General features: G+C 39.5%; 2 protein-coding genes across 4 annotated transcripts in view; one reads left to right on the forward strand and one right to left on the reverse strand.

Moving 5' to 3' along the window:
- The window catches only part of LOC123508993 (RING finger protein nhl-1-like), an 86,795-nt gene extending 70,613 nt beyond the window's left edge, over positions 1-16,182 (reverse strand). For all 3 annotated transcript variants that reach the window (XR_006676073.1, XR_006676076.1, XM_045263107.1), the window contains exon 1: positions 16,028-16,182. The gene's annotated coding sequence lies outside the window, so the exon portion shown is untranslated. The remainder of the gene's footprint in view (positions 1-16,027) is intronic.
- Positions 16,183-17,018: 836 nt separating this feature from the next.
- LOC123508955 (2-amino-1-hydroxyethylphosphonate dioxygenase (glycine-forming)-like) lies at positions 17,019-23,136 on the forward strand. Its single transcript, XM_045263021.1, is given in 6 exon segments — positions 17,019-17,176; positions 18,993-19,141; positions 20,908-21,022; positions 21,467-21,577; positions 21,975-22,001; positions 22,004-23,136. Coding segments are annotated over 5 exon segments (567 nt in total). The 5' UTR covers positions 17,019-17,176; positions 18,993-18,997; the 3' UTR covers positions 22,174-23,136.
- Positions 23,137-24,285: the final 1,149 nt, after the last annotated feature.

A 24,285-nucleotide genomic window follows, 5' to 3' on the forward strand; every position in this document is an offset into this window, starting at 1 on the left:
TATACAAAATGCCGCATGTTTTAGATAGATTCATACAAACTAGTGAGATGTGATTCTTCCAATTTATATACTCATCAATTACCACCCCTAAGAATTTGGTTGACCGGACACGATTTGTAATTTTGTCATCTATAATTACAGGTCTAAATTAAGTGTTAATGATCTGTTCTGAAATAGCATAATGTGGGTTTTATCAATATTTAGTTTAGGCTTGTTAGCTTTTATCCAGTTACATGAATGGCTTCCTGGCATAGTTTGGTGTGTAGGTTTGCAATATTATTGTCTGTGACTGTAAAACTTGTGTCATCAGCAAACTGGATGAAAGCCGCATTATAGTACTTGCATTAGTAATGTCATTGTGTGTGTATGCGTGTGTGTGTTGACAAATCAAAGAAAATTACATTGAGTAAAATTCAGATATACATAATGCACAGATAAGGAAATAAAACTAAGTCTCTCTCTCTCTCTCTCTCTCTCTCTCTCTCTCTCTCTCTCTCTCTCTCTCTCTCTCTCTCTCTCTCTCTCTCTCTCTCTCTCTCTCCTGCCAACTGGCTTCTCAAACCTGTCAACTTAGTCCGGTTAGTAGGTCACGGTTTTTGGTGTTCTAGTGAAAAATATTGTGCTTACTGAGGCTGCCTCGGACACACACACACACACACACACACACACACACACACACACACACACACACACACACACACACACACACACACACACACACACACACACAAGATATAAGAAAAAAGAAATTACATTAATTTTTGGGCACACAGAAATAATGTGTATTTTGCTTTTTTCTAAAGTGCATTTTATTTCTACACATTTCTAGTTTGCCGCTTTCAAAAATCCCAAAGAAATAAAGCATCTTTACCAAGAGTATTGGGTGTTACTAGGAGATTTTATTGACATTAAGAAGGTTCTATGGAGGTCAGAAGGTTGATGGGCCAGTCTTCACTATTTTAAATCACACGTAAGTTTCTGAAGGTGTATAAAATCACCAAATAGTAAGAAAAATAAATATGAAAATATGTCCTGGTACTGAAGGAGTTGAGAATAAAGTAACAAAAATCATATTATGTTTGTCCTTTTCCTGTAAACAAATTTTTCTTTACTTTTCTCGATCTAATAAAGGCTTAAAAAATCTTATAAAACAGGTAAAGTGTAAAAAAAAAAAAAAAACATTCCTTCATTTAAATACTGTACAAAAATGTCGTAACTGTCAAGGTTATAGTTGAGTAGGAGTAAGAGAGAGAGACGGTATGAGAGCATATGTGGAAAAAAGAAAAAAAAAATAGAAATGTAGGAAAAAATGTTTGAGAGTAAAAGAGGAAGGTAATAATGTTGAAGGAGAGAGAGAGAGAGAGAGAGAGAGAGAGAGAGAGAGAGAGAGAGAGAGAGAGAGATTAAAATTTAACGTGAAGAATGAGCAGGAAGAGGAAGATCTGCAGACTATGAGATATATAAAAGTTGGAGTTTGATTTTAAGAAAAGAAAATGGTACCTCTCTCTCTCTCTCTCTCTCTCTCTCTCTCTCTCTCTCTCTCTCTCAGAGATGTTTTAAAAGTAAATGAGAGAGAGAGAGAGAGAGAGAGAGAGAGAGAGAGAGAGAGAGAGAGAGAGAGATGGGGGAGGGAAGCACCTAAACATCTGGCAGACCGAGGTAGAGAACATTCTCTCTCTACCACCACCATCACCACCACCGGCCTCACCACATTTAGCTCTCCGTCCACCACCACCACCACCACCACCACCACCACTACCACCGCCACCACCACCATCGCCACTCCCTCAGGCTGCCCCAGACACGCCTGTTATGCCCGTGACCCAAACAGGTATATTGAGTTACAAGTTAGCGTTGGTGCCAAAAGGTATGAAGTGAAGTGTTTGCATTGCCATATTAATATAACTGAACCCTTATTACGGGACACATCGAGACCTTGTGAGGTAAAGAGAGGTTTAGATGACGTTGGGTTGAATGGCGATAATTTGAATGTGGTTTGAATGTAATTTGAAAATGATAATGACGGTGATTAGAATGTGGTTTGGTTGGAATGTGATACCATTGTGATTGTTGTCTGAATGTCAGTTGAATATGATGCTGAGAGGTGCTGTATAATATATAAGATTTTAAGTGTTTATAAAGCTTAGCCTCAGATTAACCACTTTCTTATTTCAAGCGAATATTATAAATTTCTTAAATTCGAAGAACATAAGTACTTACACGTTTAAAAATGAGTTTGGCCTTAACGTTTGCTCATATTTAGTAGAATTACGGTTAGGACTATTTTAGTAAACTATTATGGTGTCATCCGGTTTTATTTCTTTTATATGTTTCACATGAATGTTTAAAGTCTTGAGGTTGAGTTTTAATATTTTTATCTTTATATACCTGTGTATGTGGGAGAGGTTAATACTTTGGTGTATGTTAAGCCTGTCTGTAATGTGTGCGTGCGTGTGTATATTTTGTGTATATGGATATACGAATGTTTGTGTATGTGTTTCTGTGTATGTGTATAAATGTGTGCATGTATATAATATGTTTATGCATTTGCAAGTGCATAAATGTGTGTATATGCGGTAATACATGTGAGTGTATGCGTATTCGGAGATGTATATGTACATATGTTATCCTTTATTGTTTTTACTTATATTTATTGTCATTGTATAACACTAATAGATACCAAAGAGGAAAAATAATGTAAGTTTCTTGTCTTTTATTACGATGAGTTTTGCTAACTAAAATTTCTTCAGTTATCTGTTTTCAGTTTTTAAAAAAAGAAAAAAAGTAAGTTCGCGTTAAAACTGATAGATTTCTCTTGATTTTATAATTATGTTTTATTAAGTTTATGTTCAGCTAATCCATCCAATAGTTTTGTTGGACACAGAATTACTATTTACTTTTTATGAATTTATCAGATACGTTTTCTTTCAATGGACCTTATTTTATATGAATGTTAAAATGTTTGTATTTGTTGTGGTCAATAAATAAATAAATAAATAAATAATAAGTTCAGTTTAAATATGGTTTCAATGTGATTTGAATGTAGTTTGGTCTAAATCTCATGCGAATGTGAATGCGATATGAATGTGGTTTGAATGTGGTATTGCTTTGAATGTGATTTGAATACAAATGTACTCTGGACAGCATTCTTATGTGGTTTAAGTGCTTGAATCTGGTATGAATGTGGTACGAGTATGAATGAAAATCTAGTTCGAATTTGATCTACGTAAATGAGGCTTCAATATAATCTGAATGTGAACATGGTATGAATGTGGCTCAAAGTTGGCAGAATTTTTAAATGATAATATTGTGATTGGAATAAAAAATGAATGTGTGACTTGAATATGATATGAATGTGACTTAAATGTGGAGCATGACTTGAATGTGAATAGAATGTGTGTTTTTTTTATGTAGTATCTAAGTAAATGGAATCTGATTTGAATGTGGTTTTGAGAGTGAAGATCTGATTTTTTTTCTTTTGTAGAAGGGGCACGTGCCGTGGACAGCAAAATTAGAAGAAAAGAAAAGAAAACTTAATGAGGTGTCTCTGCCAATGGGAAAAACTACAAAAAAACATTGTAAAACATTGTATGATTTGTATAGCAGCAACCTTCCACTTGAAAGAGTTCTAGTTATAGGAAGGAGAAAATACAGAAGCAAGCAGGGAGTCCTAGAGCTTATCAGTGAAGGAAATGAATGAGAATACCATGGTTAAATCTTTCATTACGAAGGTAGACAGAATAAAGGAGAGGAGAGTACACAGTCTTTTGCAGTTAGCAATATCAGATGAGTAATTAGCGTGAAAAGAGTGGTAGAAGTTCGCAAGAGATGCAACACTGCGGTAATGATAGAGAGAGAGAGGCTGAAGACAGTCACTCTGAAAAACAATGACACGCCATGCGCTAAACAAATTAGAGACAGATATCGGTGTTATTCAGGCGCCCTAGACAATGTTAAAAAATAACAATTATAATAAATTAACAAAAGTAGTAGTAGTAGTAGTAGTAGTAGTAGTAGTAGTAGTAGTAGTAGCAGTAGTAGTAGTAGTAGTAGTAGTAGTAGTAGTAGTAATAGTAGTAGTAGTAGTAGTAATAATAATAATAATAATAATAATAATAATAATAATAATAATAATAATAATAATGATAATAATAATAAGATAGGTTAAAATAATAACAAAAAATTTGCTAGGATGGCCAATATTGGAAACGACTGGGAGAACACTGGAGAGATAGATAGATTTAGTTGCTGTGGAATCAGAAACTAATGAGGAGGAGGAGGAGGAGGAGGAGGAGGAGGAGGACAGTAACTGAGGGACCTTGACACTGGAAAATGTAAAGAAAATTTAGGCATACATTTGAAATAAGGGTGATAATCTATAAGAATAACAACACTATGAACTTCGCATTAATGTGTGTGTGTGTGTGTGTGTGTGTGAGAGAGAGAGAGAGAGAGAGAGAGAGAGAGAGAGAGAGAGAGAGAGAGAGAGAGAGAGAGAGAGAGAGAGAGAGAGAGCAATTAAGAAAGACATGACAACAAGATAAAGTAGGACTACAAAGAGACACCAAATAGAAACACCAAGTTAATGTGACAAAAATACCGTAAACTGTCTCGATGCGGGAGGAAGACACTCAAGCGCTGCGGTGGTCACTATAGTCGAGTAACTTTCACTCGCCTGTCACTCAGTCTCAATCATTTGACATGTTGTCGAGCTCCTTCCACTGCACATCGGGAGGAGGCTAAAAGATAATACAAACGACGCACGACTGATTTCTGCATTGCTCCTTTTTCAACCAACCTCCAAAGAGAAAACAGTTGTGTGTGCGTTCCTTTGTTGGGGATGAGAGTAGCCTATACTTACACGTAGGTACTGATTAATAGGTAGTTACTGACTGCTTATAAGGAGCTAAAGCCCGTATTCTGTAGCGCTTTGCTCTCTCACCATCACTGCTTTCCAAATGGCTCCAGTTGAAGATACTCGTGTTTTTAAGAGGATTATTATGGTTCTGGTAAGAGATTGGCAATATTTCTGGTTTATTGAAAAGATAAACTGTCTTGAAAGCTCGGCTAGTTGTCTCTGTGGCCTTGGAAAATTGTCGTAGTGAGAGGGGAAGGCGTTTTTAATACTAGCTATCACTCTTCCTATCTCTATTCAAGATCAATATTGAAGTTTGTTTATGTTTTTACTTATCTTTTAGGTGTCCAGAGAGAGAATTACTGTATAGCCCGAAACATTACAAGAAACACACACACACAACATAGTGTAACGCTTGGCTCATAACCGAGAAGATCCGCTGTTCGAGTCTCCGGCGCGGCGAAGCAAATTAGCATAGTTCGTTGACAAACAGACAGGAAGACATATAGGGAGACAGATCGACAAATAAATAAACAGAAGGACATAAAAAACAGACAGGCAAAATGAAAGATAAACTGACAGGTAGATAGACAGGCACACCGAAAGACCGACAGACAGGCAAACAGGCAGACAGATAGATAAAAAAATATGTAGACAGATCAATAAATAAACAGACAGACATATAGATAAATAGACAGATAAACAAACAGTTATGGAGGCACACAGACAGATAGATAGATAGATAGATAGATAGATAGATAGATAGACAGGCAGAAATACAGACAAACGACAAACAGACAAATAGATAGATAAATAAATCTATAGGTATAGAGACAGGCAGGCAGGCAGACGGACAGACAGACAAACTGACGTGAAGACAAATGGAGAAATAGAGACAGACAGACAGAGATAGCTAGATAAATAGATATATAGATAGATACATAGATAGATAGATAGATGAATAGACTGATATAAATAGAGAGAGATAGAAAGACAGATGAATGATGCTTTGGGGTCCAAAGGGTCTCCAAGCACACGGGTTCGAATCCTGTCCACGGTCCGAGTGTAGGTTGGACTTCCTCACTCAGGGTAACGGTTTCCTAGCGGGTGGGCTTTGAGATAGGAGGTACCCCAAAAAGTATCCCCTTTAGCCCATAAATTCCCGTAAAAAGCCCACATGGTATAAATAAAAGAAAACTATTGAAAACTCAAAGCTCTACACATTGATACTCTACACCTTTCTCCTACACTCGTCCCCTCAGTGCAGCTACCACCGGCCCCCAACGCATGGTCTTAGCCAAGGACACGTGATCTGATACTGCAAGGCGATGTAAAGGCTATTCTTGGGTCTCTTTGCGGGTAATCTAAGCTCACCCGAGCTACCTGAGCAAGGACAGAAGTGGTCTTTTTTATTTCGATTTTTTAATGTCCCTGCTCGGAGTAATGGACGGCACGTTAGTAATGCCACACACTCAGAGAATGATTATCTTCAAGTCTAGCTATGTACGTCACCATCGAAGGTTACGCGTTATATTTTCCCTTGCGTCATCGTCAAGTCATGCCACACACGTAGGAGTTTCTAAGGACTGAGTATGAGCTAACCAGGAAACCTCCAGCGTCCACTCTTACAATATCTGTTCTCCACGTCTTCGTTGACAACACTGCAGAGGCGTGAAAGGAAGAAAGTAACATTATAGTAATATGACCTGAAACTTTTCAAGGAGATTTGATCAACCCAAAATACTCGTATTGTTATTACACACACACACACACACACACACACACACACCCGGTAGCTCAGTGGTTAAAGCGCTGGCTTCACAAGCCAGAGGACCGGGGTTTGATTCCCCGGCCGGGTGGAGATATTTGAGTGTGTTTCCTTTCACGTGTAGCGTGTAGCAGTGAGTAGGTACGGGATGTGAATTGAGGAGTTGTGACCTTGTTGTCCCGGTGTGTGGTGTGTGCCTGGTCTCAGGCCTATCCGAAGATCGGAAATAATGAGCTCTGAGCTGGTTCCGTAGGGTAACGTCTGGCTGTCTCGTCAGAGACTGCAGCAGATCAAACAGTGAAACACACACACACACACACACACACACACACACACAGAGAGAGAGATGCGAGTCATAAGGCACTCAGTCACGCTAATAAAAGTATTATGTTGGTGAATCTTGAGGCAAAAACATCTCGGGAAGCAGAGAATCCTAAGACGGAACACGCGCCTGAGTACAGGAAAGGTTGTGTGTTCACGGTGATGTGTAACGATACATCACTCTGCAGTGCCAATACATCCTGTGGTAGCCTTGACGTCATGCAGACGAAGTGGGCTTCAGAATATTCTCTAATTATACACATGCTGTTTCAGCAATTATTCAATTAACAATATTGTGTCTTTTACAGTACAGTGTAATGATAAGGTATTCCCACCATAATTATAAAATAGTCTACAAAAAAAAAAAAAGTTGATACAATGGCATCGGCAGAAACGCATAAAAAAAAAAGTTATATCAAGCAGTAGAAGGAAGTGCCCACACTGGCAGTACCCACCATTTAATTCATCAGTCCGCCGCCAGAGGGCAATGCATTCGCCAACTAGCTTCAAAGTTGTCCAATAGAGGGCGATGTTCCACTTGCAGGTTAAACACCCGCCATAAGAAAGGAATGCACTTGCTGAACTACTACTCGAAACTTGCTGGCAGAGAGCGGTGCCCCACTTGACTGACTCAGAATTCTCAAGAACAGGACGAGGAGAAAGATGAGAAAGATTATGATGAAGAGGGAAAAGAATATGAGATAAAATAATTATGTAAAAAATTATAAGAAAATGTCAACGACGACAATGAAGGCGACGACGACAACAACGAAACAGAATAATAAGGAGATAAAGAGGAAAAAGAAAAAGGAGAAAAGATACAGCCTACATGAAGAACAAACGAAAAGCAAAACAATATGAAAAGGACAATTAGTAAGAAGGCAACAACAACGGAAGTCATATGTCGCGTCTATCATGAGCAGGAAAAACGCCTCTTCCTCCTATATGGCTTCTCCTCCTCTGTACCCAAGTTGAGGCAAGGTAGAGATAAAAACATACGACTGCTACCACCTGCCACTGATGAGAAATTGCACCTTTCCACCCACCTGAGGAAAGCTGGGAAAAGGAAAGAAACATGTCACCTGAGGACACCTCATTTAACATGTTACAATCTTCAGGACAAGAAGACGGAGGTTGCAGCAGTAGCAAGATGCCGGTTAGTGTACATCCCGAATGGTGACGTGTAAACTTGGAGGGAATATACATATACTGCTGGAGTAAGAAACTGAGACTCAGATATTACGGTTACTAGACGCCTGCAGCCCCTCAGCCCCTCATCCCCTTAGCGTCATCCTCCACGCTCCGTGCTATATTTACACCTTCAGTCTGCCGCCTCACCCAACACAGCGAGGCGGCAGGGCGTCAGAGTGGCGGTGTTAACAGCATCACTGACCAGTCGCAGCGCCGCCATCTTGCTACACTTTGCCAACTCTCTTGAAGTGCTACGACTATTGTAAAAGACAACACTACCAGATTTGTCTTCCTCAACAAACATTATGATAAGGTTTCTCTTTTTTTTCTCTTTAAAACAACGTGGATACGTACTGAGTGTGAAAACCCTATAAGAAAAAAAGCTATTGAGAGTTTCGATGCCAAGCCGCTAGCCTCGTGTGCCAAGTGAGGCTGAATAAATTGTATTTATATATAAAAAGAGATGGGATACAAATGTGACTATGACGCTTCAACACTATTTCGAATAGCTGGGAAGCGTAACACTGTCTGAAGGGTCTATTTAGCAAGGGTAAAGACTGCTGTCGAGAGAGACTTTAGTATGCCGTAAAATCTGGGAGGTTAATACGTTTTCTCTTAACCAATTTGAAAAAAGAGAAAGATGAACAATGAGCATCCAAGGAAACAGGCTATAATTTAAAACCTTAATTCGTTAGGACAATAATCAGAGACCAAGAAAATGATTAGTTCGAATCCTCATTTTGTTTCTCCTTCTATTAATTCCGCAGTTTAAGGGTTATTCTTGCAGTATTTGGAAAAAAAAAAAAAAAACTATCAGATATTTCAGGAATTAAAACACCCTGGAAAAATGTTAAGTTTCTCTACTCTAACAAGATAAAAAAATCTTTAAGACTGTGGTTCATATCCTTTTAAAAAACTCTCATCCAGGGAAGACAGGTCAGTTACATAATACATTTCCATATATGAAAGGGAGCATGCGAGTGTGTTGGGTACCTTTGCGTTGATTGTCGTAGGTCTAAAACTTTTGAATGACAAACGTATTTTTAATTAAGTGATATATTTCTGTCACATGCCACTGTCATGCAAATTTGTGGCAAAGTAGAGTTTAGGGCACCGCAGCAGCTGGCTTACATGACAGGCTACTCGAGAAATGGTTTCATTCGTAGCAGTAGTCACATGGCAAGATGCTGGGTTCAGCTTCCTCCTCTCTCCTTAATCTGCAGACTAATTTATTATCCTAAACGTTCTGGCGTCTTATTTTAACAACTCTTAACGTGCTATAGTGAAAGCTAGTATGATTTTCGAATGTTTTATGATTTTAATGATGATCAAAATAGTATAGGCTACTGTACCACCGAAATGAAAACCCGACTGATCTTCTCTGTGGCCTTTGAAAGTAGTTTTTGTGTGAACCTCGAATGTTTAACCCCTTCATTACCATGCCGCGTTTTCATATTCATTCTGGTTACTATTTGGCAACTTTATGCAGCTTCAGAAACTTATATGGGGATTAAAATAGTAAAAACTCTAGCCATTAATCATTTGTCCTCTACAGAGTCTTCCTAATGGAAATGAAATCTTCTAATCATACTAAAAAATCATGGTGAAAATGAGTGTCAGTACTCCCTTCAGTACCATGACGCGTTTTCATATTCATTCTGCTTAATATTATACTATTATATTTTTATACATCGTCAGAAACTCATGTGGGGGATTAAGATAGTGAAGATTGTGGCCATTAATCTTCTGACCTCCATAGACCATTCATAATGTCAATAAAATGGTCTAATCCTACACAAAACTCAAGGTAAGAATGAGGGCTGGGCAGGAATACCTCAGTGACGTACGACACCAACACACTATCTGACCATAACTCCACGTGCTGGCTCGTGTTCTGAACACCAGTAAGTATGTCACCTAAAGTGTAAGCGTAAACATCTAAACAAGAGGCTGTACCATAAATCTGTCTTGTCCGCCTCCTCAAATATATAATCACCGCGATGGTGAATAAAATTAATGAAAACCTTCCATATTTATTACTCAAACAGCTTAGTTACTGCCTTTGGTGTGCCACTATGGATGTAAGTGAGTATTTAAGTATAGTAAAGAGAAACAAGAACTTTCCTCAAGGGCGAACGACCTGCTGTGTTTCTGTCTTGCACTAGTGGGGAGAAAGGAAGGGAAGAACACAGGGACAGGAAAAGAGTAAGTAAGATGAGTGAATAGGAAAAGAAAAGTAGAAGATACAAGAAAAATCAAGTACTATATATTATGAGGAGGTTTAAAAAAAGATATAGAAGAATGACGATAAGAAAAAAAAAGTATCCCGGTAACTAGGAGGGAAACAATGTACAAACGAGAACTAAGGAAGGCAGAAATAATAATGAATAATGATGAGGGTAATTATAGAAAACATGCAAAATTAGCGACAGGAAAGGGAGGGCAGTATGGATGATTTGGAAGAGGGTAGGAGGGAAAGGCTGGAGTAATAGGAAAAGTTAATGTAAGAGGAAAAGCATGACTAAATAAAGAGAGAGAGAATATGGTGGATCAAGGTCTGATAATCTAAAAATGTTTACGCTCTCACAGATTATTTTCAGAAGCTACTGGAATCATTAACTTAGTTGACATGGGTGTTTTTAATTTAATCCAGATGAAAAAAAAAGAAATAAGAAGAAAAAACTGAGATGAGAATGTTGAAGTGACAGTGGATGTAACACTCAGAGAAATTCTTTGAAATGAAGCGCGAAGGAGAGTAAGGGTAGCATTCATTGAAAAAGTGGTTAGAGGAAAAGAAAAGAGATGACTTCATGACGTAGGTAGAAGAGAAAATCAGAAATACATGACAAGAGCTTGGACAAACCAGTAGGAGGAAGAACTTGAGGGTAGTAGAACCGCAAAAGGATTGGAGGCACAGACGAAAATACGAGTCAGAAACAACTGGAGAAGACTCGTACGTGGCATCACCCCGAGACTCTCGGGAAGAACATATAATAACTTTCATTAAAGCATATCTAAAGTAGCCAAGGTAAAGTTCTTAAATGTGTCCCTAATCAATACTAGCAGCAAGATTACAATAAGAGTGGTGAGGTGTGATCAAGAGAAGTGAAGCCAATAAAACGACTACTGTGGCTCAGAGCAGACCCACAGAAACACTCCACCGAAGCTTAAAACTATTATCATTCGTTATGGCGTGAACAATAAAGGTTCCGAGTTAAGAAGAAAACGATATAACGATATGAGATTAATTGAAACGTAAAAAGAAATAAACATATAGAACTAAATAAAAAAAAAGACAATACATACAAAAAACAAAAAAAGATAGATAGAAAAGATAAAAAGAGACAGAACAAAGATATGCCTCGAAATCAATACAAAAAGTGAACACAAAAAAAAGGGACATGTTCCTCTTTCATTATAACTAGGAAGTCATTGCACAATATTCCTTTCAAATCATACAAGGAGCTTTAGGCTACATAAGTGTGGTTTCTATTGATATGTTTAAGAAAGAGAATGGTACGAGATCAATGGACCCGTTTTGCATTACTTCTAAATACAAATCTACAATGAATACCTAAGATAATACAGAAGAAAAACTAAAAGAAAACTACAAGCTCGAGAAATCACAAAAAAAAATAGTGAAATGGTAGTGAAGGTCATTAATGTTTACTGTTATTTTGATCTCTGCTCGCAATCTGGCAACCTTTTCTTGTTAAAAAAAAAATTTACCTCTGTATACTATGGCCCATAAAAACACTACAAATTATGAAGTTACGTAGTAGAAATCTCTCTCTCTCTCTCTCTCTCTCTCTCTCTCTCTCTCTCTCTCTCTCTCTCTCTCTCTTATTTATATAAACATATAATTATCATTTCCCTTTATTTCAACTTTCAACGCTTTTCTCACATCGCCGAGTTTTAAAAAAATAATTTCTTTTTTTGTTCGTAGAATTGAAAATATTTAAATAAAAGAAGTTTATTACCATTTCACAGAGTATATGGAAGATTCTTGACATTAGAGTCATCAAGTAAAGACTCTCTCTCTCTCTCTCTCTCTCTCTCTCTCTCTCTCTCTCTCTCTCTCTCTCTCTCTCTCTCTCTCTCTCTCTCTCTCTCTCCAGGTGGGGGCCAATTTTAGGCTTGCTCCAAATAATTCAAGTTAAAAGGGCTAGAACTGAGCAGGATCTTCAGAAATATCATTATATTTGCTAAATGTTCAGCCTTATAGCGTTGATTAAGGAGACAACGAGGAGGAGGAGGAGGAGGAGGAGGAGGAGGACGAGGAGGAGGAGGGAGGAGGAGGAGGAGGAGGAGGAGGAGGAGGAGGAGGAGGAAGAAGAAGAAGAAGAAGAAGAAGAAGAAGAAGAAGAAGAAGAAGAAGAAGAAGAAGAAGAAGAAGAAGAAGAAGAAGAAGAAGAAGAAGAAGAAGAAGAAGAAGAAGAAGAAGAAGAAGAAGAAGAAGAAGAAGAAGAAGAAGAAGATGAAGAAGAAGAAGAAGAAGAGGAGGAGGAGGAGGAGGAGGAGGAGGAGGAGGAGGAAGAAAAGAAAGGAGGAAGAGAAGGAGGAGGAAGAGGAGGAGCAGAAGGAGAAGGAGAGGGAGAAGGAGAGGGAGAAAAAGGAGGAGGAGGAGGAGGAGGAGGAGGAGGAGGAGGAGGAGGAGGAGGAGGAGGAGGAGGAGGAGGAGGAGTTGGAGGAGGAGGAGGAGGAAGAGGAGGAGGAGGAGGAGGAGGAGGAGGAGGAGGAGGAGGAGGAGGAGAAGAAATAGGAGGAGGAGGAGAAGGAATAGGAGGAGGAGGAGAAGGAAGAGGAGGAGGAGGAGGACCTATAAAATAGTTTTCTCCTTCCTGGTTCTGTACATGGAAAAGTCAAAACAATAAAATGAATTCCTTTGAGAATGTTCCAAAAGTTATAATGAGAGAGAGAGAGAGAGAGAGAGAGAGAGAGAGTGTTTTGTTTGGGCAGCTTTACTCAGATTACAAGTCCAGTCTTTGCCAAAGCGCTCTCTCTCTCTCTCTCTCTCTCTCTCTCTCTCTCTCTCTCACTCTCTTAGGATGAGATAGTGATGAAATCTTGAACCAACATAAAAACACACACACACACACACACACACACACACACACACACACACACACACACACACACACAGACACACACATTTGTGTTTAGGCCACATGTTTGCTGACATACACATGTTTACGTAATTCATAAACAGTTTTACCGATACCATTATCACCACAACCGCCACTACCAAAAACAACAACAACAATGGCAACACCAGCTCTAGCAACACCACCACCGGCATCACCAACACTAACACTAAATTACAGTTCCCCATCCCGTGTCACATTCTTGGATTTTACTCGATGCATTCAAAGAGCAAAAATGAGATGTTGGATGTAGGCATAATCAGGCATTTACCGATGGAAATCAAACTGTATCAGCCTTATAAAGCTCTTTACCCATACCAAAAGTAGAAATGGTGAGTGTCTCAATGAATTATCGATAAAACTGAGTCTTATTTCAACTGATAAGCTAAGAATAAATAAATACATAAACTAAATGAAATAGATGATGTGATGAAAAATATTCTTGGATATTTTTAAAATTTTACAAGACATTACTGATTAATTACATTAAGGTAAGAAATTTTGATTCCAGAAAGCATGAACTCCATGTAAATAAACCATCTGTTGCTGTTACTTGTATAGAGTGAATAGATCCTCTCTCTCTCTCTCTCTCTCTCTCTCTCTCTCTCTCACACACACACACACACACACACACACACACACACACACACACACACACACACACACACACACACACACACACACACACAAGATAAGTTGATATATAGAAACATGCACCATAAATTACCAATATCCACCAAGTCGTAAAAGCGATAACACCTAACTCAGAACTGATCAGTCTACACAAATGGTTACTTAATCAAGCAACGACACCGAAGATAAGGTGCAAACCCCCACCAAGAAAACAAGACAGGAAGTTGGCACAGTGACAGATTTGCCAGGTGAAAAATAAGGAAATTGGAAGACTTGTTGCTGGCAGGTGTGAGATTCAGGAAGATAGGAGGGAAACTAACTCTTATAGACAGTAAAGGGACAGAAAGACACACAGACAGATAAACAGATAGATGGATAAAGGTGGGAAAGAGAAGGCTAACATCCATTCAGTGGATGTGGCAGGAGAGAGAGAGAGAGAGAGAGAGAGAGAGAGAGAGAGAGAGAGAGAGAGAGAATGAGTATTTGTAGATAGCTCAGCGTGCCAAAAAATATAAGACCATCACCACCACCACCACAACCACCATCACCAGCAACACCACCACGATCACCATCACTACTATCTTTATTTATTCTACTACCACTCTATCACCAGTATGCTGTTGAAATCTATCAAGAGAGAGAGAGAGAGAGAGAGAGAGAGAGTGTGTTTCACTGTTTGATCTGCTGCAGTCTCTGACGAGACAGCCAGACGTTACCCTACGGAACGAACTCAGAGCTCATTATTTCCGATCTTGGGATAGGCCTGAGACCAGGCACACATCACACACCGGAACAACAAGGTCACAATTCCTCGATTTACATCCCGTACCTACTCACTGCTAGGTGAACAGGGGCTACACGTGAAAGGAGACACACCCAAATATCTCCACCCGGCCGGGGAATCGAGCCCCGGTCCTCTGGCTTGTGAAGCCAGCGCTCTAACCACTGAGCTACCGGGCGTGTGTGTGTGTGTGTGTGTGTGTGTGTGTGTGTGTGTGTGTGTGTGTGTGTGTGTCACTTTACTTAATCCTTCTTACCTTAAAAATTATCTTCGAATTATATATATTTTGATCAAAGTAGAGAAATAAATTGTTATTCAAGGAAAACCTTCAACACAGCACACATGAAATAATAAATCATTCGATGCAATAAAAATGTTAAGATGTTAAGTATAAGAAAAACACTTCTGGACAAATCTACTCCTCAGATTTGTCTATTCAGTTATCTATTGACTCATTGATTCATCAGCTGCATTATTTTTCAATTCATACAACTACTTTTTTTGCATTTAAGGACTTTTACCGAATTCACAAAAAAGTATGAGAGAGAGAGAGAGAGAGAGAGAGAGAGAGAGAGAGAGAGAGAGAGAGAGAGAGAGAGAAGCCTAAAATGTCTGGCGGCTTAGGTGCAGCATGCTGTACTGACACTCTGACTGTTAATGGCACAAATGATATCATTATCAGGAACCCTAGAAATTCTTATTAATTTAACATCAAACTAGAAAGAACACTAACGTAAAAAATCTTTACTAGATATTCGATGTTTTTTTTTTTTTTTGTAAGTGCAGTTTTCCAAAATTCTAATGTAAACATATGCAAGACTGACATCAAGCTGAAAATAAGCTATGACAATGAAATTATGAATTTAATTTTATGAGTATTTCTATCTGCCACCACAATTATTCCAGAACAGGCCAGAACATGTCTTGGTTTAAGCAAGATTCCACTTTACGCTGACAGAAAAATTATGGTGAAGAGTAGTTGAGGAAGGGGGGCTGAGGAAGGGTAGCAACTGAGGGGTAAAAATGAAACGTGATAGAAAAATTATCGAAAGTATCTGCTGCCGGCGCGAAATTCTAACCTTGTTATGCTTATCTCTATTCTATCAGACATCTTTCACTTACACCTGCATGACTATTCTCCTAAATGCCTCTCCCACATACACCTTCGCCTCCACCAGCACATCGACATCCACTATTTCATGGCAGCCACACGTACAAACACACACACATACACACACACGCGCGCGCACACACACACACACACACACACACACACACACACACACACACACACACACACACACACACACACACACAGGCATACACTCACTCACCCAAAAGCCGGAAACACGAAGAAGATACGTGAGCGCATATAAGAGAGAAGGGCGAGGCGTGAGGGCAGGAAAGGGAGAACACAGATGAGAGTGTCACAGTGGCGGAGGTGGCACTGTCTTCAAGAGCCTGGGTAGTGACTCTTTACTCTCGCCGGCACTGCCACTCTGAGTCCCGGTGCCAAAGTGGACGAGTGCCATTTGAGGGGATGGGGACAGGGAGGGGAAAGACAGAGGAGGGAAAGAGGAAGAGGGTAGATGAAGATGGGATACAGTGGGGAAGGAGAGGGAGAGTGGGAGGGAGAAAATGGCAAAGGAGTGGTACGGTGGAAAAAAAAGAGAGTAAAAGAAAACGAGAGAGAGAGAGAGAGAGAGAGAGAGAGAGAGAGAGAGAGAGAGAGAGAGAGAGGTACAAAATGAAAGACAAAACTGTTTTTTTTTATCATTACCATCACCACCATAGATAACACCATCACCACCACCACCATCACCACATGGTTAGCTTAATCTATATTTATCACCATCTAAATCTGTTCCTTTCCCTCTCTCCTCCTCCTCCTCCTCCTCCTCTTCTTCTTTCTCCTTTGCCTGTGCCATGTGAGTCTATCCGTAAGAATGCACCTGTTTGTGTGTGTGTTTGTTTGTGTGTGTGTGTGTGTGTGTGTGTGTGTGTGTGTGTGTGTGTGTGTGTGTGTGTGTGTGTGTTTGTTTCCAAGTATACAAGCACTGTTAATACTTTCATCGTTGACATTAAAACATTTGACGTACAGCATGAAAAACCATTTCAGCCAATCAGATAAGTTCTGTCGTGCATCCCTCTCATCTGATTGGTGGTTAAAAAGGAATGTGAAAATAATGTATCTAATTGTGTTGACATTGGCGGCAAACGGCGTGCGCCATCTCTTTCCATGGAATTCTCAGGCTGTACATCAACCATATTTTAGCAATGTGCAAACTATTCTTCGGTTCAGGTCCTGTCTCACGGAACTCTATCACCAGAGCAGTATCGATAATTAAACATTAGCCAATGAGAATGAGTGTGTACAACTACTGATAATAGCAAGGGTAAGACAGATAAAAGAGAGAGGAAGTGTAACCTTGGCAGGGAGTGGACGGGCAGCGAGGGACCAGCCAGGCACCCGACAGTTCAAGGTATTTTTATCCTATGCTTCATTCTGCGGGTGTTAGCACTGCCTCGCTGCGTCAGAGAGGTGCAGGACCGGGCGAGGGCGTGGACCTCGAATCAATGAGGCAACAGGTGCAGGGATTTGAAAATGAGGCACGGTTTACGAGAGCTTGTCTTAGTCTTGTGAACCGTTCAGGCAGCTGTTACGGTGAGGCGGAGGGGAAAGAAACAGCCATCGCCACCGTCATCCCTCCTCCTCCCGACTACCATCACTAACATACCTACGCCAAAACAAATATTAGGTTCACTTCGTCATCCTTAGTAGACAAAAGAAAGAAAAAATAAGGCTGCGAGGATATTAACCCACTCGAAAAAAGTACGGAAGTTACACAAGTGGATAAAAGAGGATTTCAAACCAGCAACAGATCTTAAAGACTAGGCTATCTGATTTGACTACACACCTCTACATTAGCTATAATCCTAGAGAGAAAACTGAGTACAGTGACTGTAGAAGGAGCACCGGACAAAGGCAACACAAGTGGTTGCAATGAAAAAAAGACCCAATGAGATGCCGATCCTCGCAAAAAGTCGAAAGCGTTAATCATAAATAAAGGATATCTTGAAACCTCCTTATTGAAAAGTTAAGGTCATAGGAAAGTAGAAATACAAAACCAGGTAGGGAATTTCAGAGCTTATCAGAAAAGAGAATGAATGATTAAGAATACTGGTTAACTGTTGTGTTAGAGAGGTGGACAAAATATATAGAAGAGAGAATGAAAGTTTTGTGTAGCGAAGCCTCGGGAGAAGGGCAGACGTGCACTTACCAAGATCAGAAGAGTAGTTGGCACGAAAATAGTGGTAGAAGATAGCACGAAATGCAACATTGTGACGATAAGAAACAAGCCGAAGACAGTCAGTTAGAGGAACGAAGTTAATGAAACGAAAAATTTGACTCCTCTCTATCTAAAAGAACGGTAAGCGTGGAACACCACTCCGATACATTTCAAGCTATACTCAGTACATACATAAGACCCATGTACACAAAATTAACACTGGGGGGCGGGGTGTTGACCAGAATTGGTGGAAATTACCCATGACACCAATCTTTATATAAGATATCTTTTAGCTAGATGAAAGTAGTGTTAACAATGACGATTTTAGTTTCAGACGCCAATGAACTCCCTAAACAAAACACAGTTGAGACAAATACTGACAACTGTAAATGAGTGTATAGCGCTAAAAATGATGATATTAGTGAGTGAGACGTTATTGAGAACCTATTTTATAACAACTGAGACGAATATTGACAACACTATACAGTTGTTGCTCGAACAAAGAAGAAAGTTACAAGAAAAGAGAAAGACGAACTCATATCCAGTGACACAATCCTTTCATATCTCGACCAACACTCCACCAACTTGCTCCACCTTACTAGTGTATGCAGCTGCCTTTACACGTGGGAAAGTGCAGGTGAAAGAGATTACAGATAAGCACATATACAGGTAGTCTCTTAAGAGTCTTAATCAAGTACATTTCATCAACGCGTCTATTCTTGGCAATGACATGTTCCTATTTCTGAATGGTAGTGACGAGCTGTTACGTGTTGCCTTGTAAAGCATACTGATTGGCACCGGAGAGAGAGAGAGAGAGAGAGAGAGAGAGAGAGAGAGAGAGAGAGAGAGAGAGAGAGAGAGTGTGTGTGTGTGTGTGTGTGTGTGTGTGTGTGTGTGTGTGTGTGTGTGTACTGTTCGAGCATATATCCATATTTGTACTTATCTAAACAGTTCTCTCTCTCTCTCTCTCTCTCTCTCTCTCTCTCTCTCTCTCTCTCTCTCTGCACAGCGAGGATGGCGTGTGAGGCTGCAGTACGCGAAGTGTTCTCTCTTTACGAGCAGTACGGCAAGAGTTCGTACATCGGGGAGAAGGTGACCCAAGAGCAGCACGCCCTTCAAGCCGCCCACCTGGCGCAGAGAGAGGGTTTCCCGCCAGAGGTGAGTCGTTAACCCCTCGGCGGCGATGTGTTCTCCCCAACCTAGAGAAGATTAATTTTGATAGTGCAAGTTTTGAAGTGCTATTTCCAAAGGCGCAAATGGCAGATAAAAAAAACAGATGTGTGATCGGGTGATTTAAACCTTGTGTGTGTGTGTGTGTGTGTGTGTGTGTGTGTGTGTGTGTGTGTGTGTGTGTGTGTGTGTGTGTGTATATATATATATATATATATATATATATATATATATATATATATATATATATATATATATATATATATATATATATATTCTTATTTCTTTTATGTTCTTTTTACGTTTATATAAATTGATGTATACTGGAATTGAGTTTTTCTGGAACCAGGTGGTACGCGGGGACTGTACGGGACCTCCATGTAGTACTCACTCAGGAAAAGTTTGGGAACCACTACCTCAAGCCAATGTTTCCCAAACTTTCTGAGCGAGTACCACTTGGAGGACGGTACAGTCCCTGGGTACTACCTGGTCCCAGAAAAAAGCTCAGTTTCTGCAAACATGAATTTATTTACAAGTAAAACACAAATGAACTAACAACAAAGAATATAACTCAGTTTAATGCAAGGGATGCATCTTTTTCTTCTCCACCAGCTGATCGATGACAGATTATCTTGTGTAAGACAATAATCGTTTTTCTGTATAGTGAATTAATTCAATTTAACTAAAAATTTAATATGATCACAAAAGTCTTCATGTACCATCTGGAAGGCCTTGGTGTACCACTAGTGGTACACATACCACAATCACTGTATTAATAAAGCAGAGTCAACGCTGCACAAAAACAGGGAAGACGGCAAATGAATTAGGGTTCATTGGAAGAACATTTGAATTTAAAATCAGAAAAGTTATGCTTGCTTTATGTAAGTCACTGGTGTGTACGTCCTCATCTCGAATAATGTGTTCAGTTCTGGACACCATATTACAAAAATACACTGAAAAACTGGAAAAGATACATGGTAGAGCTACTGAAATGATTCCAAGATTGAGACATAAGCCGTATAAGAGGAATTACTGGAAGAACTATAAACCTATTTAGCTTTACGAAATTCAGGATAAGAAGAGACCTAATTGAAGTTTTCAAAATTTTAAGGGATATAGCAGCCTTGACGCTAATAGGTGTTTTATCATTGATCATTCTATAACGAAGAATAATGGATTTAGAATTACGCCCAAACGCTTCAAATCCCAAAAGGACAAGCATTTTTTCCTTAACTAAATTGTAGACATCTGGAATGAGCTTCATTCAGAAATCATAAAAAGCAATTTTATTGCATCATTTAAAAATAAAATTGATAAATATTCAAAAGCTATAGGACCCAGCAAGCTCTCATAATTCCTAATGATATCAGTGTTTTGTGTATTTTTTTTTTTTAGATAGACATGTAGAATTAATCATAGTGTAACTGGTAGAATTTCCTTTCGCTTTTTCCTCTGAAAGTTTTATGTCAGTTTTTCCATACTGCATACTATTTTCCATGCCAGTGAAAGATGGAGGGATTGGTGGGTAGGGAGGAGGCTTCTCCTGTACTGTCTTGTCTCTCTTCCTTGTAGCTTGTTAGATGTAGTTACCAAGCAGTCCTAAAAGTACTAAAAGGTCTGTCACTTTTTGGCTTTCCTTTGTATTCATCTACATTTCTCATTCTTCGTTTTCTTCATCTCTTTCTCCTCCTCCTTCTCTTTCACTTCTTTCTTCTTCCCTCCGTGATTTAACCTTGCCATGGTGCCTTCCTCAGGTGGTGCTGGGGGCTCTGTTGCATGACGTGGGTCACTTGGTGGGGCTGAGGGACGGCCACGCTCCGATGATGACTGACGGCTTAGTGCTGGGGACGCCAAGCCACGAAGTTGTTGGTGAGTTGTAGGTGTGTGTGTATTCACCAAGGCGTCATAAGCTGACCCGAAACCACCACCTGTTAAGCTCTCAGTAGCAGTCTTATCTTCTTTTAAGACCGTGAACTCACACACTACACACTCCATCGCCCTGGTCAGAGCGGACAGTAACCTGCCCGCTTGTCAACAGAAAAATTCTCAGAGGTGACCAGCCTCTAATGGGGTTCGAATCTATGTCAGCCATGACGGTCAGTACAGACTCGTTCCCTTCACCACTGTGTGTGTGTGTGTGTGTGTGTGTGTGTGTGTGTTTGAGTTATCAGTGTGCAGATGAAAATGACAGCTTGCAAATGTTTCACACTAGCCAACCACAAACAAAGGTCCTTTATTTTTTAAACGAGACAAAAGACGCATATATCCATTTTCTTATCGGTCGTTCTCCACGTTTTTCTTTCTCTTTAACAGGAGAGGAGTACCTGAAAGGCCTCGGCTTTCCGGAGGAAATAACCAATTTCGTCAGGAACCACGTGGAGGCGAAGAGGTATCTGGTGGCAACCGACCCTAAATATTACGAAGGTGAGATGAATAGCATGCTAGAAAATGGTAAACGAATTCATGAAGCGCAACAACGATGATGATAGAAAATGTAAGGATAGAGTGATTGGAGAGAGAGAGAGAGAGAGAGAGAGAGAGAGAGAGAGAGAGAGAGAGAGAGAGAGAGAGAGAGACCTGAGATTGTAAGTAAGATGACTAGAGTATAAAATGACATGGATCGGGAGAGGATTACTCAATATGCAAACCGGATCAGAAATCTTAGTTTTCTTTAGTCTGTCACTGTAAACCATTTCTACAGTATTGAGAGTTGGGTCGAAAACTGCAAACTTGTTACCATTATCCTCCCTGACAGTCAAGTCAATCGATACTTTTCAAAGTATGTCATGCGTTTCTTTCTTTCCTTCTTTCTTCGTTGCAGGTCTTAGTGAAGCCAGTCGCCACACGCTACCCACCAGGGAGGACCAATGAAAGAGGAAGAGGTGCTCAGTTTCAAGACAAATCCCAACTTCCAGGCCGCTCTCCGCATGCGCTTCTGGGACGAAAAAGCCAAAGACCCTGAGGCGCACACGCCTCCCATCAAGGAGTACGAGAACTTGTGCCTCACATACCTGAAGTAGGCAACGAAGGCATAAATATATGAAAGTAAAGAATAAAGCCTTTATATCTATATATCTATATCTATATCTATCTATCTATCTATCTATCTATCTATCTATCTATCTATCTATCTATATATATATATATATATATATATATATATATATATATATATATATATATATATATATATATATATATATATATATATATATTGTAGGAACGAAAAACGCTATTCGGGGAATAGATGCAAGGCATTTAAATGATTTGTGCTACATATTTTTTACTGTGTTACTTTTTACTACTTATGCTGGAAGAGAGTACCAAATTATAACAAACAATAACATAGTTGTTAATGTTAACGTTATATATATATATATATAAAAAAAACTTGAAACATTTTTAAGAGCAATGCATTGGTTTCTCTCAGAAAACCAGTCTTCTATTCATCTGAGAACTTTGTTGTCTATACCATGTAATTTCAATTTATCTAGTAGCTGTTTGATTAAAGAGAACTTTATTTAACGTATTTTCGAAGTCCAGGTAATCTACTTCTATTGCTTTTGTTTTTGTTGACATCTAAAAAAGTCATTAGAAATAAGCTACAGTTAAAACTAAAACTTAAAAAAAAAAAAAAAAAAAAGTCATTTAGTGTGTCAGCAATCTCAATATTTTCTGTGTCAAATTACATTAGGTGAATCGGGCTTATGACAATGTGATATAATATTTTTTTTATGCAGCACATAAAATGTAAAATTCTTTGGGGTTAAATTTAGAGACGCTTGCAATATATATTTCAAAATTTTTCCTACTGTTCAATAAACTTCTTTGCTTCTTGCTAAAGTTTATCATAGACGTCTACTACCTCCTCTGCAGGAATAAGTAATAGAAACCTACCGAAACGATAATTTACTCCCAACAAGGTCTTATAGCACTAGTTCAAGGGGTGCAGTGAACTTTCCATTAAAGCTAGTTGTAAACTCGCTGAATGTTTCTCTTTGTGTCTCACAACACAAGGGGGCAGTCACAGCCTGCCCTCTAAAGTCAACTCTCCTTCTTCACTCAAAACTATATGCACTTACCACACACATACACTCTTCACTTAAAATTCAAAATAAAAAAAATGGCGACTCCAAATCCAGCCACAGACTCCCTTTCTGGGGAGGAGACCAAAAATGTCCTTAGGTCGGACTCATCTCTTGATGACGATCCAAAATGTCTTGACATTTCTCTCAACTTTTTCTTCATTAACTTCTGCAACATTCGCGGTCTTAGATTTAATTTTCAATCTGTGGAATACCACCTCTCCTCTACTAAATCTTATCTTCTTTTCCTCACTGAAACACAGCTGTCTGAGGCTACTGACAGTAGCCCCTTCTGTGTTCCCTCCTACTTTCTCTATTCTCACTTTCGTTCTGAAAGTGAATGTTGCGTCTATGTGCACAACGACTTAACTTGCTCTAGTGCCCACGCTCTGGAATCTTCAGAGTTTTCCATCATCTAGCTTCGACTCCATAGTCACTCTCTAATTAAATTTATCTGTGCTGTCTAGCTCTCCCCTAACTCCTCTGACTATAGTAAATTCTTTGACTATTTAACTTCCAAATTGGAGCACATTTTATCCCTCTACCCTTTCGCAGAGATCTCCACTCTTAGAGATTTCAATGTTCACCACCAGCTTTGGATTTCCTCTCCCTTCACTGACCATCCTTGTGAACTAGCCTTCAACTTTGCTATCTACCATGACCTAGAGCAACTGGTGCAACACCCTACTAGTATCCTGACCGTCTTGGAGATACGCCCAACATTCTTGATCTCTTCCTTACCTCTAACCCTTCATCTTATGCTGTTACCCTATCTTCTCCGTTGGGCTCCTCCGATCACAATCGCATTTCTGTATCTTGTCCCATTTCTCCAATCCCTCCCCAGGATCCCCCTAAGCGGAGGTGCCTCTGGCGTTTTGCCTCTGCCAGTTTGAGGGACTTGAGGAGGTATTATGCTGATTTTCCTTGGAATGGTTACTGTTTTTGTGTCAGAGACCAATCTCTTTGTGCTGAACGCGTAAGAGAGATGATAGTGTCTGGCATGGAGGCGTACATTCCTTATTCATTTTCTCAACCTAGATCTTTTAA

Source organism: Portunus trituberculatus, chromosome 25 (genome assembly GCF_017591435.1).
Source record: "Portunus trituberculatus isolate SZX2019 chromosome 25, ASM1759143v1, whole genome shotgun sequence".
NCBI lineage: Eukaryota > Metazoa > Arthropoda > Malacostraca > Decapoda > Portunidae > Portunus > Portunus trituberculatus.